We start from the raw sequence: 18,463 nt of genomic DNA, 5'->3' as shown, positions 1-18,463 counted from the left end.
ATCGTGTATTGTACATACATATGCAAACAAGTTACGATAATGTTAAGCATAACTAATGTTTATACATTATAGTTATCTAAATAGTACGAAAAATCGGTAATTTATTTGCAAAGATTAGACATTAATTTATCTGTCCTGTTTATGAAGTGAACTTGTTTGAAGACTTGTGTAGCAAAACGAGATTTGAAGTCTTATTAAGTCGTTAAAACTTAATTTTTCGCAAAAATTTAGAAGGCCTTCAATTAAAATAAGCTATTGCCTCAAATTAGGTGAATTGATTCCTTTTTTACTTAACTATTACGTGTGCGCGCTTTTGCAGCAGAATACAAGAAAATAATTAGCGACAAAATATAAAGACTGGGTGTACACTTAATACATGTTTTGCTTGAGAAGTCTTACCTTTAAACTATTTCCGTTTTATAATTGCGAAGGCAGTAGATGTTGCACTTTGCTTTTTTATCCACTCGCGTCACGTTGTCCGTTCTAGCGCTGAAAAGAAGTAAAAAACAAATAATCTCGGCTGATTGGTTAATGCGTGAATTAATTGTGATTGTAAAAAAATTTTAAATTGTATACGTCTGGAAAACAAGTTTTATATAATGTTAATAAAAAAATAATGTTAATGAAACATGTAATTAGAGCCAGCTTATGCTTTATACGCAGTTAAAAATTACGCGTAGAATTGATTTGTACTTCTAATGACATTCCATTGCAAAATTATATGTACAAATTTGCATAAAAGTATTCTTCCCCTTGAAAGTAATCTTTATTTTTTGTAAAAATCTAAACGTACATATATATTATCCTAACGTATATTTGAGATAAGAGATGCAAGTGATGGCAAAAAGCAGGTAGCAACGATAGCGTTAAACAATACAAGATAATTCCGTAATATTGTAAATAATAGAATCACTTTGGAAAGTACACATCTATAGCATTCAGCTTGTGTACTATCACTTCTAGATAGATGACGCAATCGAACGAAAACATATTGATCTAACATATACGAATAACGTTTCTAATAACGCGTTTTCATCCACTTTTTTGTACTCTCTGTGCAAAAGTTCAAAGTCAGTGCAAATTGCAGCGCATTACGCATTCATTAAAAAAAAACAGAAGGTTCAAAAAGCAATAATGGCGGATTGCAAGCGAATTAAGAAAAAACAAAGGAACAACTTGATTGATTATTCAAAGCATAATGTTAGCATAAAGCATAAAATTTTAATAATAAAGATATATGTAGAAAGTATTTGTTCAATATGCAGATTAAACTATTATTTACTTTAACAATTTATCTTACATAGAAACAAAGTATAATAATCATTTGTAATGTAAAACGCGAAAACGTTTTTATAAATTTTAATCTATATATTAAATTGTAAGTGGAATTCTGAAGACCGAATTCAAATCAAAACGTCAATGTATTATAATGAAATTGTTATTATAATACACACGCACAAACACTTGGCCTTGGCTGTTTTGCTTTTTATTTATTCTTTTGATTTTATTTTATGTTGGCCTTTGAATATAATTTTATTTTATTCCTTTTCTCTAACTGACTAAATATACTTGCAATTTTACACGAAATCTAGAGTGCTATCATTCAAACATTCCTACATCTTATCAGTTTTAATTCTATCATTTTCACTTTTCTTCTCTTTCCTTTTTGCTTTCTAAATAATGATCTTTCTCCTTCTCGTTTCGTGATATAAATTTCCGTTTTTTTTCTCTTTTTATTTTGTTTATCTTTTGCTAACATAAGTATTATACTTAAATATTTTGCACCGTTCAATTTTACTGTTTATATATTGTTTGTATATTTGAATATTTTAAAATCTTTCACACGAACGATCAAGACAACATAAACGATCAAGAATTCGGCTTATTTTAATTCTGTTTAAATACTAATACTATTCCGGTTAATTAGTATTTCCTGTCAAACTGTGATACCTTTTGAATCCTTTCGTCTAATTTAATAATTTCTGTTTTTAAATAAATAAATAATAAAAAATAATCCATCTGTCACTATTCTTATTTGTACTTAATTTGCACTATACAATTAATGTTGATTAAACAACGGTATGAATTTATGCATTTACATAACAAGGTGTAATCAACATATTTTAAGACAGAGTATTATATTTTATAAGAGAGTAAACTTTGATTAGATCTACTACTATTAACAGACTTCTTCTCTCACTAGTTCCAATATCTAATAAACATTCTCATTTATATACAATGTGACTGAAGCGGTACGTGGCAGTTACGTATATCGATAATCAAATGAATCTATGATTATATCTTTATGAATTTTAATGACAGAAGTTATTATGAATTTATAATCTAATAGCCTATCTAAAAAGAAAATAAAATTATTCCGATCGGAGATTTTTTCGAATAATTTTATAATAATTTTCCAGGACACTAGAAGCTAACACACGCTCTTCTAAATATAATATTCTTTTGTAGAAAAAACTTTTGTCGAAAATTTATACTGATAAATTTAAAGAATTATTTATAAGAAAAAGAGAGATGCCGATTTCTACATGTTAATCGGGCATTGATCCAACGTTTGTGTAAGTAAAACCGACTACTGGCCGAATTATCGAGCGGAAACTCACTTTTTCTCATATTATCATGCATGTAACGCGGGAAGATAAAACTTTATTTGCGGAGGTGGCGACGTGTGTTTTGTGCGAACACATCGTTGCAGAACGTAGTCGCTTCCGTCTTCAGATAAATTTAGTTCCATTCGCGATTTTCCTTTCTATGGGCGTAGCGCGCCCGATGGTCTTTACATCACTTGGCGAGAGTTCATGCGTTGCAATTGCATAAGCACTTTCAGCGCAACATCAGAGGTCGCGTCAGAAATCGGACAATGCTAGAATACAAATTGTTTCTTGAAATTGATTATAATATACCAAGATAATGAGTGTTTCTCTTCAAAGAAAATATAAAAACTCTTAAATAGGATTACGCGTTTATAAAAAAAAAAAAAAAAAACAATAACTACAATAATCTTCCTATTCTGCTAAAGAAAGATTGATAGTTCGATTAAAGAGTTATCACAAAGATAATGTAATATAAAACAATTAATTATATAAATATCACTGCTGATTTATCGTTTGCTGCATGTTGATAATCAACGCAATTGCACAGACCTTTCTCCGTCGGTATTCCACTCTGTACTGTGTGAAATACAGTGAGTACCTTTATTGAAAACTACTTTTTGACAGCGCTGTCTTCATAAACCTCGACGTTCCGTTTTGTTACTCCTCATTAAGGTAACAAAGATGAACATACATTTCATGATAGGTATATTTCTGCGAGCTCTCGCTACATTTTAATTTCGTCTCTTCTTCCTCGTAATTCTCTTGTAATGTAGAGGTTCTCGTAAGAGTTTGTTCGAAGAAGCGCTGTTACAGTGGGACTTTTTACCTCGGAACAATGGAGAAATGAATATACGAGATGACCCGGGATGAAATGAGACCAGAATCTCCGCACGGTTTTATTATACTGCTACATATATACATATATATATATATATATATATATATATATATATATATATATATGAGTACTTATGCCGCGTACCGCCGGAATTTCCCCGTGGAATCGAGGAAACGACTAATTTTCCGTCGGCACGGAATGGTTGATCCTGAATTATAGTTCGAATAAAACCGCTACGCATTTGCGTTTCGTAATCTCCGTGTTTAATGATATCCGCTAACGAGAAATGTAGCATTTCTCAAATCAACCACTTTCCAAACATTCCGCAATGAATGTACGACGCTCTAACGACGAGTTTCATCCAATTAGATGAATATTCTAATGAGCGACTGTCGATAGTTAACGCGAGTGCTCGATCGTCCCTGACGCGACTGCGTCTTCATGCTCGGCACAAATTATTTCACGATACTACTAGATCTATCCGCGGTAATCAGACCGATATTTGACGCGCATCGGCGAACGAAATAAACACCTTCGAAAAAAATGAATTTTAAAAAGCGTTCACGGGCGCGACCATGATCGAGGCGTAGTCGACGTGTGATCGTCACGGATAATCGCCGTTCTGTTTTCTTCGCCTGTCATTACTAAATCTCGATCATCGATAATGTCATCGCAAAATTAGAAAGTAGCGCAATCGAAAGTGCTTCGCGTTTCCTGCTGCGCCTCAACGAAATAATGCAGTCATTGCATTAATAACATAATTACACCATCCTGCGGAATCTCATCGACTTTTGACACTAATCATTTATCAGAAGTGGGTTGCAAATATTTTAATCTTTAAAGATCAGAAGAATAAGTTTTTACTTTTACTTAAGATAATACTTATATTTTATTTGGCTTACTTCTAACATTAATATTATTATTTAAAAAGTGCAAATATTAATATATATAGAAAATACAAAAGTAATGACAGTTAAGTTTGAGCCGAGAAATTTATCGGAATGTACGAGCAATTAGATATAAATTCGCGTTTTTTACATAATTTTTTTCTGCACTATATCTATATTTTTTTTATATAAATTTGTATTTTTATGAAGTATTTGGTATAAAAGTATGCCAATAATCAATTAAGTAATTACAAAAAATTATGAGAGATTGTAGTATAAATTAATATTTGACTTACTTTATCTTATTACATCTTACACACATGCAAACTTATAATTACCAAAATGAATTAAATAACATTTCATAATCTAATTGCTTGTTTATGATAGTTACAAGATTTTCCGCTGCATCCATCGCACATCAATTATTGTCTCTATTATGGAAGCTGCCAGAGATTGTAAGTCATGTTTATCCTCATTAGTCTTACAGCTGTTATTTAACGTGCAATTATAGAACGCAATCTTGACCCGATGTGTATTTGTATCAATCAAACTCATATATGAAAAAGAACGATTTATTTTATTTTCTTTGTTATCGATCTTTTTATTTGCGCGCACTGTCTCTACTGATTGTCAGCTTATTATAATCACAAACAAGCTGCTTTGTTACGTAGAACTTGAGAAAAAGAGGCATTTCAAATAAGGCAAAGTAAACGCGCGACACGATAAATATTCAATCTCATGAGCGGCGCGTAAAACGCGTAAGTCGAGAACGTGAGTGACTCAACAAGTCCTTGCGAGAGAACTCCAAGCCCTGCAGAAGGCTAGACCATTGCGGAGTTCACAAGCGCATATGACGACCCTTCCATCGCTCTCGGTGGAAAGGCGACTGTGCCACGACGGTCGTACAACTTTCTCGCTGCCGGAATCGCAAATGCGGAAGAGGTCGGAAAGTACACGAGTTGCGCTTATCCGATGCATCGGTCAGTACCCGCAGGATCGTTGTCCTGTAAGGATCGTAACCGGATCCTCGGTGCACAGACCGTAACCGATCCAGCCTGCATCGGTGAGTTGCCAGCTAACCGCGAGCTCCGCGATACTGATACATCTCGCGCTTCTGCCAACCTTGACATTACACAGTGAATTATAATTGCCAATTTTACTGAATTAATTTATATTTTATATTAAAATTTCTCTTAGACACGGCACTAAATAAATCACTATCAACTGATTTCGGCTGACGTAATTATTACTTAACGCAATCGAGTCTTCGAGAGCTATGTAAAATTACATCGAAAACCTTGAAAATAATTTCCTTATTTTCTAAGAAGTTTTACATTCAGTGTGTGTTTCTGGTTATAAGAGAGAATTACCACTTTAGGAATTAAGAGAGACAACACGATGCCTATTGTCCGATAATGTCAATATTGAGTTTTGTAAGTACACAACGATGAGTGGTTACGATTCGCAAATTGTGCAGAAATAAAGGCCCGCAGACGGAAGTTAAATATTTGAGCCGCTCAAAAACCAAAGTGACTAACTTCACTTTTTGCAATTTTTGCAATTTTAGTACCAAAGCATTCTTAACTTAAAGGTTCTTAACTTTTCAAAAATTAAATAAATTACTTTGATAATTCTATTTATCACCTCAAGATGGCCAAATTTTTTATTCCTAATGAATAATACATAAATTATTTCAGAAGCCATCGTGATTATCTTTCTTTGACAGTAATTTCCAATAAATTTTATTATTTTTTAAAATTGTAAAGAATAATAATTTTGACATTCAAAATAATGAATCAGACAGTTTCTCTTCAATAATAATTGTCATTTTTTCTCGGGAATTTCTTGGTAAAAATAATTTGTCAAAAATTATTATGTCTTAAAATTATTTTATTTATATTTTATCATTTGTGTCAACTTCTAATCATTTTTGATATATTTTTTTAAATTTTTACTTCTTGAAATATATTCCTTCCATTAAACATAATTATTAACACAATTTGCAGTTAAACAACATTTATTAACATGAAAATTTAAGAACAATTTAAGAACAAATTGAGGTGACAGTGCTTTCGATGTATCTAACGGAAAAGACATTATTTATGTTGATAATGACAATATTAATAACAATAATAATAGAATCCAATGACAATAATAGTAAGCATAGAACAACTATATTGATTTTTTATTTAATTTGTTTTGTAATAAATAATTATAATAATATAAAAAGTAGCAGAAAGCCTATGCTAGGTGGACGTGCAATTTTATTTTAAATCAGAATATTAACATTAACAAACGTTTCGACCTATATCAGGCCTTCATCAATGTTGTTTTTCACAAGTTCTCAAATTTATAAAATTCACAAAATATATGAAAAAGTTAAATCGATACTTTGCTGCTCTTCAATTTGTCATTCGCTAGGCGTCATGTTAAAAATTATGTTAAAAATTACAGTGGCTATTAGAAGAGTCGCAACGATAATTTTCAGCTTCGGATGCCAAATACCATGTTATTTAGTTTTGACTGTTCAAGAATTACTAAAATAAAATTGACCAGCAAATTAAAAAAAAAAAACGAGTAAATATAAAAGGAATTAATAAATTTAAAAAAAAGGTTACATACATTTTCTTGATGCGTTCGATGCTTCCAATAATTGGACAGAAGAATAATGAGCTCTTTTTGACCACTCTAACTGTGCATTGATTTAATAAAATAAAGTATACTGATCTTGAGAAGTCAACGATTAAAATGAAAGTGACCAGTGTGTTTAGTAAGGCCAATCAGAGAGATATTGTTTGATCAGGCAAAAGAAATGCTTGGGCCTAAAGTGGGAAAATTTTTGAAAAGGAGGGGGAAAGCAAGGAATAGCAAGGAAGAAGAGAAAAACAGTCATACGTTAGGAAATAAATTTAATACTGACAAATAATTATAATTGGTTATAATTGGGTTTTCTATAATAAATAATGTCATGATGGTTTTTTAATGGTTAAATTTAATGGTATTTATTTTTTCTGTAATTTCCAGATTTTTAGTTGCCAAATCGATTAACTTCCTAAGTTCATGCAAAATTTGTAAATACATAAACAATTATTTTCGATATATATATTTTTATGTATTTTCTACATTGTAACATAAAAGCATGTTTAATAATACATTCTGCAATATTTGTTTGTGTATACAATATATTTAAAAAAAAACAGTGTTTGTAAGTTCATCAATTTTCTCTACTTTTTGTTTGATGGAGTTAGCCAATTTGACTTCTGAGCGGTTCAAAGTTTATTAATAAACTGATATATGACGTACATATATTTTTAGAAGCACTCTATTATCTTTGACTTGTTGCTGCGATTAAATCTCACTGAATTTTATAAAAGGAAGAAAAATAAAGAAATTTTATTTTGAAAAACGAATATGACTATGCTTTTCGATAATAGCTTTTTTCTTCTTGTACACTTTGCCCGCAGACAACGAACATTGTCAAGAGAAAGATTAAAAGAACGATAAAAAAAACTGAAGTAAATTTAGAATTTATTGCATGCATAAGATATGTATGATGTTAAGGCCATTTGTTACATAAATCTACTATATGTAAAATTACTGGTGATAAGTATTATATAAAATAATTAAAATTGATTATTAAAATTAATTATTCTATGTTTATTAATCAAAAATGTGGAATAATTAACCAACTATTTTTTGTCAGATCTATAAATAAGTATATATTTTAATAAAATAATATATGATTACATGATAAAATATATACTTAATTTAAAATCAATAATTATTAATATATTATTTTATTCAAAATGATAAAATCATCATCTATTTAACGAGGCAAAGCTCGCCTTAAAAATAATAGGAAAACAAAAAGACATAGTCGTAAAAAATGTTTATAAATAAAAAAAAAATAATGACAATTTTTATGCATTTGCAAATAAAACTGATTATGTGAACTTTGTATAGATATGTAACTTAAATAACACTAATAAAATATCTTCTAAGAAAAGAGTTAAAACGCAAAAAACTGATATTTTTTTGACATGGATACAAGAAATGATACAGGTGTGTATGCAATGTAAACTATTATATGCAGAAACGATTCACGAACTCTAGACATTTAGCCGGAATAACATTAAAAAGTTTTCCAAGAAAAGTGATTTTAAGAATTAATGAAGATTGACGCAATAAACTATTATACATTTATTTTTCAATTTTATACTAATTCAATTCATATCGAAAGTGACTTTATTAGACAAATAACATTTTTTTGAGATATACATTGTTGTTTACACTTCTATCTTGCGTTAACCTGTTTGCCCCCCCCCCCCCTCTTTCTATATAATTTTTATTTTATTTTAATCTATAAAATCTAAATAAAATTGTATGTGCTAATGCCGCTTTCAAAATCAGGTAATAAAAGTGTGTAATTTTCAGGGAAGGAAATAACATATTAAATATGCAGATATGACGCGTTTTATAGACCAAACTTTCTAATAATTAACATAATTTATTTAAAGGAATTAATTTTATTTATAGAAACATTATTTTATTTGATAGAAAGATTAATCAACAATTTCATTATTGTCAAGTATACGCAAAGTTAATATTAGCTAAAACATATGTATATTAAAATATAATTAAAAAATTTTGTTATTCTATTAGTTATAAAAAGACAAAATGAGTAGGAAGATCGAAATTTGCACGTTTGGTATAACTTCAGAAAATCGATGCACTAAACAGATATGCAATCTGCATTATGCCCTATCTACACCGAAGGATAATCCTACTTGTGGCTCATCCGACCACTTTCGTTCGTCTACACTAAGTACAATTTTAGTGTTGTTATATTGGTACCGTTGACTTTAAAACCGGTAATAATTTCAGTACCTAGCCTATAAAACAAACTTTCATCCGATCTAAGGTAACCCGAATTGTTATTCTGTTCGACAGAAGATTATTTTTTATAGAAATATCTTTGCTTTTTATATGCAAATATTCTAATGAGTGATTTGCTTTTTTGAGTTGGTACGATTGAAAACCAACTTCAGTATGATTTTCGGTCGTCTACATTACTCGCTCGGATGAGCCACAAGTAGGATTATCCTTCGATGTAGATAGGGCATTACATGTAGCTATGTACAATTGCATATCGACAGGCGTTCGAATAGTTTTAAATCTTGACGATGAGAATCGAGAATTCAAGATCGGATGCAAAAGAAAAACGAATTTCGGTTATTACCTTCGCGGAAGATGAAGATTGATGTAAAGGTACTTGTTACGTCACGGACGAGTTAATGCAATCCACGAAAAAGGAGAGTTCATTTACAGAGTAATTTATCATGCTTTCAAAGACTGACCCTGGGGGATCACAGCCTTCACCACAAATGTAGAAACCGTGATTTATATATATATATATATATATATATATATATATATATATATATATAGTTTGCGTGTGTGTATAAATCTAAAAATCTCAATCGTAATTTTTCCGAGTTGTGAGCCACGATTTGGTCGCGATTTATCGAGCATTCAGCAAGAAATGTTTTGTGAGGCATCCGATAGTTACAAATAATCTAACACAATTACAATTTACTTGTCGCGTTGACAGATTTTTATTTACTACAATTTAAAAAAAAAATTATGGGAAAATTGTTGATTCTTCTGAATACAAAGAATAAAACTTTCTAAAACACAAACGTGTTTGTTGCAGCGCGGCACGTTTCTTGGATGTTGCAACGTTATTACGACTATGTTTCACTTTCAGCTGGTTACAATGTGCATTCCTTGATGTTTCACGAATATAATTTGAACAGTAATGCATGTAATAAACGCAATAGTGATGTAAGATCGAGCAGCTTCGGCAAATTTTTAATTTCCGGTCATTTGTGATAAATAGATAACACGTACGCGCGGCCAAACATGGGAAGTGCGTTATTATTGCCACGGTACATTTATGACGAAATATTGTTAAAACGACAGATAGAGAAAACAGTAATAACATACATTTAGATTACTTCAATAGGCATCGTTCTTCGGAGAAGTTTGACAGGCTCAATGCGAATTAGCGAAATATGTCATACGTTACTTAATAATACTCGTTCACCCTGATTTGACGCAGATATTCGTATAGATGCACATTCTTTTATATTCATTCGCAATTCGCAAAATTTTGTTCATCTGTATTGCAAATAGACTAACTTTTATCTCTCGTTAATGTTTCATTTATATTAAATTCACTGTAGTTAACTATATCTCAATGATTACGCATATATTATGAGTAAAACTGTAATACGCAATTATATTACATAAGTAAATCAACGACAATTAAACGACTTACTGACGTGTTTACGTATTACTTTTTAACTGTAGTATATGTGTAGCTTCTTTTGTGTAGATTTTTTAGATTTTTATTAAACTTTTTTTAGATTTTTTACATTTATTAAAATTTTTTTTAGATTTTTTGGATTTATTAAAGTAAATTTGATAAAAAATTTCTTTTTAGACATATTATATGTATATTATTATTTTTGTGACAGTAATTTTTCACTCTTTCTTTCGCTGAAACTTTATTCTAATACACGATTTAATTTGTGATATACAATCACAAATAATTGTACTATATGTAATATATAGTCACACGACTATAAATATTACAAATTTGTACATATTATAGTAATTAAAATATTTCGTCTATTTCGTGTAAAGCTTTAATTAATGGCTTATCTCAAAAAACAATTAAAAATTTTATTTTTTTAAGATTTATAATTCAAATATCCTGTTTTGAACATTCCCTGCGCTAACAACGCAATCTTTCCTCTACGAATCGATCGATTAGAGTCGGATTACATAAATCCTTGTCACTTCTTCTTTATCCTCTTACTTGCCGTAGAATTCGCTTGTGCATAACAATCGCAGCTCTATCGATCTATTGATCCGCGCGACAAAGAATAGATCTTTGTCCGCGATCTTTGAGTGCATTGAAACGGCAGCCGGCGCGATGCGTGCATGCGATCGCATTGTCGTCGATATAACTCAGTCGCCAGTGAAAGCGTCAGGTTGTAGATGCAACAGAATGACCCTGACACATTTCGCAACACTAGTGCGCCTCTAGCAACCGAGGTAATTTCCCAGGTGTAATTTGTATCGGCGGTTATAAGTTATGGCCGGGTTCTTGTTCTCTTCCGGCCAAATACAGCACGGCAGCCTCGCCGTGTTTCTTTTTCCTCATTAAATTCGCAATCTACGTGCACGTATTACTTCTTACGCGCCGCAGAAAAACCGCCACTTGGCGGTGATTTTTGCGAAAAGTCATTTCTGAGATCGTTCTCTGTCGCAATACATACGACAATAAAGGACTTCGTTATTCTATCATTCGTGCCGTCACGCACGCACACAAATCCGTATATGCTCATTACGATGTGTGGCAACAAGTATAGACGTTAGTGTAATTGATAATGAGTAGCTGGAAGTAACGATCACACGCTAAGTAATTTTGCAATGTACAATCATAATTTTGTAAATTACTTAGTTATTTTACAAGTTTACATAATCATTTTTCTCACTCGCGATATGCACTTGCTACGGTACACTTTCAATAATCCCATCAATATTTTATCAATTTTAAAAGAACGATTGTTGGACTTTACGTTGCAGCTTTTAAAGAGAGTATGACGCGTGAGCTATCGCAACTAATACTTTGAAAAATTCTAACTTTAGACTTGAAACGCGTATTGTAAGGCTGTGTTTAGAGAGCGTGCTATCGGCGCTATTGTGTCATTCTATCCTTGTTTTATGTTTAATGAATGATAAAGATAGAATGCAATAGCGCTGATAGCGCGTTCTCCGAACGCAGCCTAAATAGGTGCAAGCGTGAGCATCAGTCGAAAAAAATTTCTTTATTAATGTAATGTAATAATTTATATATTTTTATATGCTAATTTATTAGTAATTTTAGCTTGTATTTTACAATGTGCAAAATTTGTTTCAAAACTTTGCAATCAAAATTGTAGTATTAATCTAAACATTCTTTTATTTCTATTATTAGATTTATAGAATTATTAGATTTCTATCATTATATTTATTAGATTAGAAATATTAAACGCAGCGTAATAACATCTCATCAAGTTTTCTTAAAAAAATTGACACTCATAAAAACAAAATTATAGTCAGGTAAAGGTCAAGGTAAAACATCGAAGCAAAACTTTATACTCATTATTAAGTAAAAAAAGTGTTATGTGATATAATCAAATGTTGTATGAAATATCTTATACGCAACAACATTATTGGAAGAAACAGGTGAAAAAAATATGAGGGATATTATTGTAAAAGGTAAATGTCAAAAATGTTAGAGAAGAGTAATAGTATAGGAAGTTATTAAAAGCTAATTTAAAAAATGTATTAGTTTTCTCAGAAAAAGATAAGTATTGTTTAATTACCCGAGATCGCGAGCAACTTTGTAAAATGACCTCGCACAATGGTAGCTGCTCTCGGCCTCGGAACACGCGAAGACGTACTAATAGCCATGCGAACTGTTCGACTGACTGTTGTATGTTCGTGTGCGGATTTTTTATGACGTGCTATAAAGTAAAAGGAGAACCGGTGAGACTCGAGGTAAGCCGTGTGCCAGTTGCATCATCGCTACGCCGATCGGCACTCACAGTGCAAACAGTTTCGTGCCGTACTCGCTAAAACCTGCAAGCGGGAAAGTCGTTAATCGTCAATCTGCATATTGGACTGTAATTAATCTCGGGAAAAAAAGTCGAATTTACAAACGTATCTCAGGACGTAGAATCGATTGTTCTTTAAGAATATCGATCGCCGATTATGGTGCTCTGATGATTTTGTGTGCTCCAGTAGTGTTACAAGTAGTGTCTACGCGCTTCTAATCACATTTTTTAATGAATGTGTAATGTTATCCATCGGAGAACACTTTGTTGAACGGACGTAAAAAAATATAATTGTTAGTTTTTTGTGCGATAATTTTATTAGAGAAGATAGTCTCATTAGAAGTTTGATTAAAAATGGCTAGTGAATTCAATCGAAGGAAACACAAAAACATTACGCTGAAATGAGTAGACAACATATCAGTTCGTTACATAATTCTAACTATTTTTAATTGCGTTAAGAAAATATGTAAATTGTGTCGTTTCGCGAAACAGTAGATATATTTTAACTGTGGATCTAACGTCATCATTGTGGACATATGTAAATGGCATTCTACCTGCATTTCGCGATTCTTGGAAAATTACCGTCATCAAAACGCATGCAGACGTTGCTGCAAGAGTGTCAGCCGGATGTTGGCTTTGTAAAAGGGAGGCATTGCATGCACGTAGCGAAACCTTTGCTACAACATACAGCTGCTCGTTTGCTACAACATACAACTGCTCGTTTGTGACAGACGAAAGAGACATGCTTTTATAACGCATTTTGAAACGTTCTCTTTACGAAATATAATCTATACATAAATTAACTTTCTCGTTAAACTTTGCTGATATTTGATATGGAAAATTATGTAAACTATGATTTGGATCATTGGAAAAATATCTGATTAACAATGCAATTTATGATCATTTATCTCTTTTGTGATATCATAATCTATTTATAATATATAATTATATATTCCTTAAATATGCTATACAGTAAAAAATAACTAACTTCTTTAGTCATAACAGTGAAAAAATTACGCAACAGGTAAAAATCGCACAGTTCATCCGATGTCAATGTGTTAGCACAATTGGCGTCTAATCAAAATATTTCCGAAGGCATTTAAATTTTTTAAACTTCTAACTAAATAATATTAATATAAAAAAAATTCTTTTTACGGTGATTTTCTGATTGCTTATGTTGAGATAAATCGAGTTTGAGTTTTATTACTGCGAATAGTCAAGTCGAATAATCAAGCCAATCATAGACCGTTACGTCATCGGAGTTTGCATCAATGTCATAAATATTATTTATATCCTTGATCTTTGATCTTGAGCAAAAATGTCGTGCTCAATCTAGGCTTCAGGCAAGAATTTATTTGTTGATCAAATTTGGTATGAGACGGAACAATAATTCGCCTCATCACGCATGCATACGTGCGAGCGATACACACACAGCCGTTTAAGCGCATCGGATACTCGCGTGGATGTCGGTAGAACGAGGTTATCAGCAAAATTGAAGACAGACAGCCGACTGATAGCTGTGCGAGCGACGGCACATACGCGGCTGAACGCGAAAGTGTCGATTTCGTTCTACTGCGACGAACGTTGATCGAGGCAAACGTCGATCGAGACACGCGCCGATTCGGTAATTCGGTAGATTATATAAATCACGATCACCCGTCCGTGTGTTATCATGTCGCAGGAGAGTAATAAGAACAACAACGGAGTCGGATCGTCGACGATTTCGGTGAAAGATCGCCAGGAAGATCCGAAGGATTGGAAGATTCAAGGAAAGCGAAAGGTCGATGTCAAGACAGAGAAAAATCTAGAACTTTGTAAAGGTGCCGATAATATGCCGGAGCTCAAGGACGAGCCCCAGTTGCTGGAGGATGAACAGATCAGTCTGGACCTAAACGAACCGCCTCCGGAAGTCATGGAATATGCCAGAAGGGAGGTCGGCGAAACCGAGGAGGTCAAGTGTCAGGTGCTGCAGGAATTCCGCGACTTAATATACGGTAATTCGAAATCGGAATATAGAACGAATAATCATTAAAACAGGGAAATGTGTGCTAAATGCGCTGTAGATTTGACTATGCCATAAATGAGTTATTTTGACAGTTTTTAGAGTTCTTTTTCTTAATTTAAACACTGTTATAAAACAAATAATATTTAAAATAATTTATATTACAAGACCTTTTAAAATTAAAATAATGATAACATAAAGTGTCAAAAGCCTATGCTGGATGTTCGTGCTTATATATTTATTGAAAACAATCTAATCCAAGCAAACGTTTTAACTTGTAATTATTATATTGGTTTTAATTAATTTTTATTTTTATTTAATCACTGTTTTAATACGTTCATATATTAAATATTAAATATTAAATATGCGTATATTATACACTAAATTTCGCTTCATTCCGTTATAGTGTGTTTCGAAATATCAATTGAATCTGATCTGACTTTCATATCTTAGAACCGTGTTTACGACTATTGCTAATTGAAAAATTAACGCAACATGATAAGACTGCAAGCGAAAGAGAGACTTTTATATTGTACGATTGCGTTCTAAAAAATTTTATATTATAATATTCAAAAAATTTTGTAAACACTGAAGATAGCCTGATTACAGATTGAAACGTTTGTTTAAATTAGATTGTTTTCAATAAATATATAAGCACAAATATCCAGTATAGGCTTTTGGCTCTTTATCTTATCATTAAATAATATTTAATTATTAGTGCATAATTGCTAGTATATTATAATAAGAACTATAGAGAAATACATATAGTTGTTTCTCTTTTGAAATGTCAAATTTAAAATATCATTCTTGAATCGAACAAAGGAAAAGTTTGCAAAGTTGAAAGCTTTACGATGGAAATTTTGTCACTACTTTTATTATTATTTATTTGGCATCGATAAGTGATTTATGCATTTTTCGGCAGAGAGAGGCGAGTGTTTGCCGCACAGAATGGACGACGATTTTCTCATCAGATTTCTTCGCGCTAGAAACTATAATCTGAAGAGTGCATACAAACTGGTGAGTTGTAAAATTAAACACTGACACTGACATTTATGATGAAATGGACAATTAGCAAGATGAAGGTCATGATAGGGAATGAACAGACAGATCGATTAAAATCGATAAAATAAGCATTTCACTGTTAAATGCATGCTAGCGGTGGTACGTTTTCTGTCATGTCGAGTAGATAGTGAAAGATCATATCGAGAAGAAAATGTAAATACAAAACTATCAGTTTAAAGAACGGTAATATAAAACGTATAGAAAACGTAAACGTAAAAATATCAATTACGGGAGAGAAGGAAAAATAGTAAAAATATTTTCTTAGATAGTCGGTTGTGCGTATTCACGTTAAATATGTAAAAATAAAATTTTTAAAAAATTTTAGTTGATTTATTTTTTACTTGAATATATTAATAACACTTTTTTGTAATCTAAAAAGTTTGATTACGTTTTATAATTAATTTATAGGTTTAAAAAATTAAATTATTTAAGATTATCAGAAATATTGTGATTCGTAAAAGTAAAATAATTAGTAATTATTCGCTTTGGAAGTTATTTACAATATAAGACAATCAACAATCCAATATACTTGTAACTATCGAGATTATTTGGATCAATTTTATTTTTATTTGTCTGATCCCCTATCTTATTGCACACGCAAAGGAGAGAGTAAGTAATTTAATCTAAATTGATCTAATCGTGCATTCATTGTGTCATATATAGACGTATTATCTTTCTCTTCTTTCCCATTATGTTTCATTATCTTTGATTTCTTCCGTGTAATCAGGCAAAATGTCAACAAATTTGTTTTTATCAACTTTAATTATCATGTTATTGAAAAATATTAAAGTCCATAAAATATAAAGATTTACTGAGCAAGTTTTATTAATGCAAAGTTTTAAAGAATGTGAATGTTTATAATTACTATTTCTCTCGATAATTTATACATCAAATTATCTCTCGTAAACAAATGCTTTTTAACTGTATCAATTATTCACTGTATTCACAATTATTATTAATCTTTAATTAATACCAAATAATTGTGCTATGATGTTATAAAAACTTTTGTAATAAAAATAAATAGAGGAATTAATGAATTAAATACAATAAGTTATTATTCCTATTATCAAAGCCAATTGTAAAATTTAACCGCGAATGCCTGCGCATGCATGAGAAAACAAACAGGCTATTTATGAATTAATTAACGACATGGCTCGTGGTCTTTTTAATAACCGGGGATTTATAATTGTCGCTTATCACTTTATGGTGTGTATGTTTTATTCATGATTTTGATTTAATGAGACGCTCGAACGCGAGTCAATGGTTGATCTTTCTCAAGATCAATCTTTCAATAGATAGTGAATTACTACAACTTCAAAGAGGAATATCCGGAGATCCACCAACAGTTGAATGCGGCGCAAATGAAAGTCATAGGCGATGACAATGTGATAGGGGTGCCACCCTATAGATCTCCATGCGGCAGGCGCATGTTGATCTATCGCATAGGCAATTGGGACCCGCGTAAATATCCCGTGTGGGAGCTCTTCAAAGCCACGGTCGGTGTGCTCGAGCTGGCCATACTCGAGCCGACAGCGCAAATCCTGGGCGGTAACGTTATCTTCGATCTCAAGAACCTTACGATGGCACACGTGTGGGTCGTGACACCGCAAGTAAATTATTATTTTTCTCTCTCTCTCTCTCTCTCTCTCTCTCTTTCTTAATAATTTCTATGTTGCGTTCAGAAGCCGCTTGTGTGACAAATGTAGCTGCGTGAAAAGATAACAAGCCGGCACTAATGTTGCATACATACGTGAAACATCGATATCTTTCAGATAGCGAGCATGATGGTGTCTTTAATGGTCACTGCATTTCCCATCAAGACATACGCCATACACATCCTCAATCAGTCGTGGGTGTTCGACGCGATCTTCGCAGTCTTCAAGCCGCTGCTCGACGCCAAAATGCGAAACAGAATCTTTTTCCACGGTACCAATTACGAGAGCCTTCACAAGCACCTCCCGCCTGAGTATCTGCCGAAGGACTACGGCGGCATAAGGAACGACCAGCCTTATTACAAATGGATCGAATCCGTGTGTCAGAATCCGAAGATCGTCGAGCAGATGAAAAAAATGGGATTCACCATCACGGACGATATGATCGAGTCTTTCAATTTGAAGTAAAAATCGCTTTTAGATTTGCATAATTTTGCGTACGCCACGATTGATTAGCACGTCTTTATTTTATTACTTGCCTCTTTTGCCTTGCATTGCATTCTACGATTTAAACATGTAGAAGTTTCAAGCGCATGCTTCGCATAATTCATTGATTAATTTTATATATCTAAAAATACAACGAATATATATATATATATATATACACATATTTTATCTTATTTATATATCTTTTTAGTAATCGAATTTTGTATTAAATAAAAGTTTCAATGGATTACTTTA

The 18,463-nt window shown here is 31.9% G+C and overlaps 2 protein-coding genes across 4 annotated transcripts in view; one reads left to right on the top strand and one right to left on the bottom strand.

Moving 5' to 3' along the window:
• Window positions 1-12,889, bottom strand: part of LOC105678453 (alpha-tocopherol transfer protein-like) — a 23,907-nt gene extending 11,018 nt beyond the window's left edge. The window contains exons 1-2 of the mRNA XM_012377812.2: window positions 12,776-12,889; window positions 400-489 (exon numbers count right to left, since the gene is read on the bottom strand). The gene's annotated coding sequence lies outside the window, so the exon portion shown is untranslated. The remainder of the gene's footprint in view (window positions 1-399; window positions 490-12,775) is intronic.
• On the top strand, window positions 5,258-18,463 carry LOC105678452 (alpha-tocopherol transfer protein). 3 transcript variants are annotated; one of them, XM_067358891.1, is made up of 5 exons: window positions 5,258-5,400; window positions 14,688-15,000; window positions 15,931-16,025; window positions 17,366-17,680; window positions 17,843-18,463. In XM_067358891.1, exons 2-5 carry the CDS (start codon window positions 14,838-14,840, stop codon window positions 18,188-18,190), a joined length of 921 nt encoding a protein of 306 aa, XP_067214992.1. In that variant the 5' UTR covers window positions 5,258-5,400; window positions 14,688-14,837; the 3' UTR covers window positions 18,191-18,463. The 3 variants fall into 3 exon arrangements, with proteins under 3 accessions (XP_067214992.1, XP_067214991.1, XP_012233234.2); XM_067358890.1 differs by lacking the exon at window positions 5,258-5,400 and adding an exon at window positions 5,738-5,770; XM_012377811.2 differs by lacking the exon at window positions 5,258-5,400 and adding an exon at window positions 12,894-12,950.

Source organism: Linepithema humile, chromosome 7 (assembly GCF_040581485.1).
Source record: "Linepithema humile isolate Giens D197 chromosome 7, Lhum_UNIL_v1.0, whole genome shotgun sequence".
Taxonomy (NCBI): Eukaryota; Metazoa; Arthropoda; class Insecta; order Hymenoptera; family Formicidae; genus Linepithema; species Linepithema humile.
Note: the sequence above shows the minus strand (reverse complement) of the source record. Positions and strands in the feature narration are given on the sequence as shown.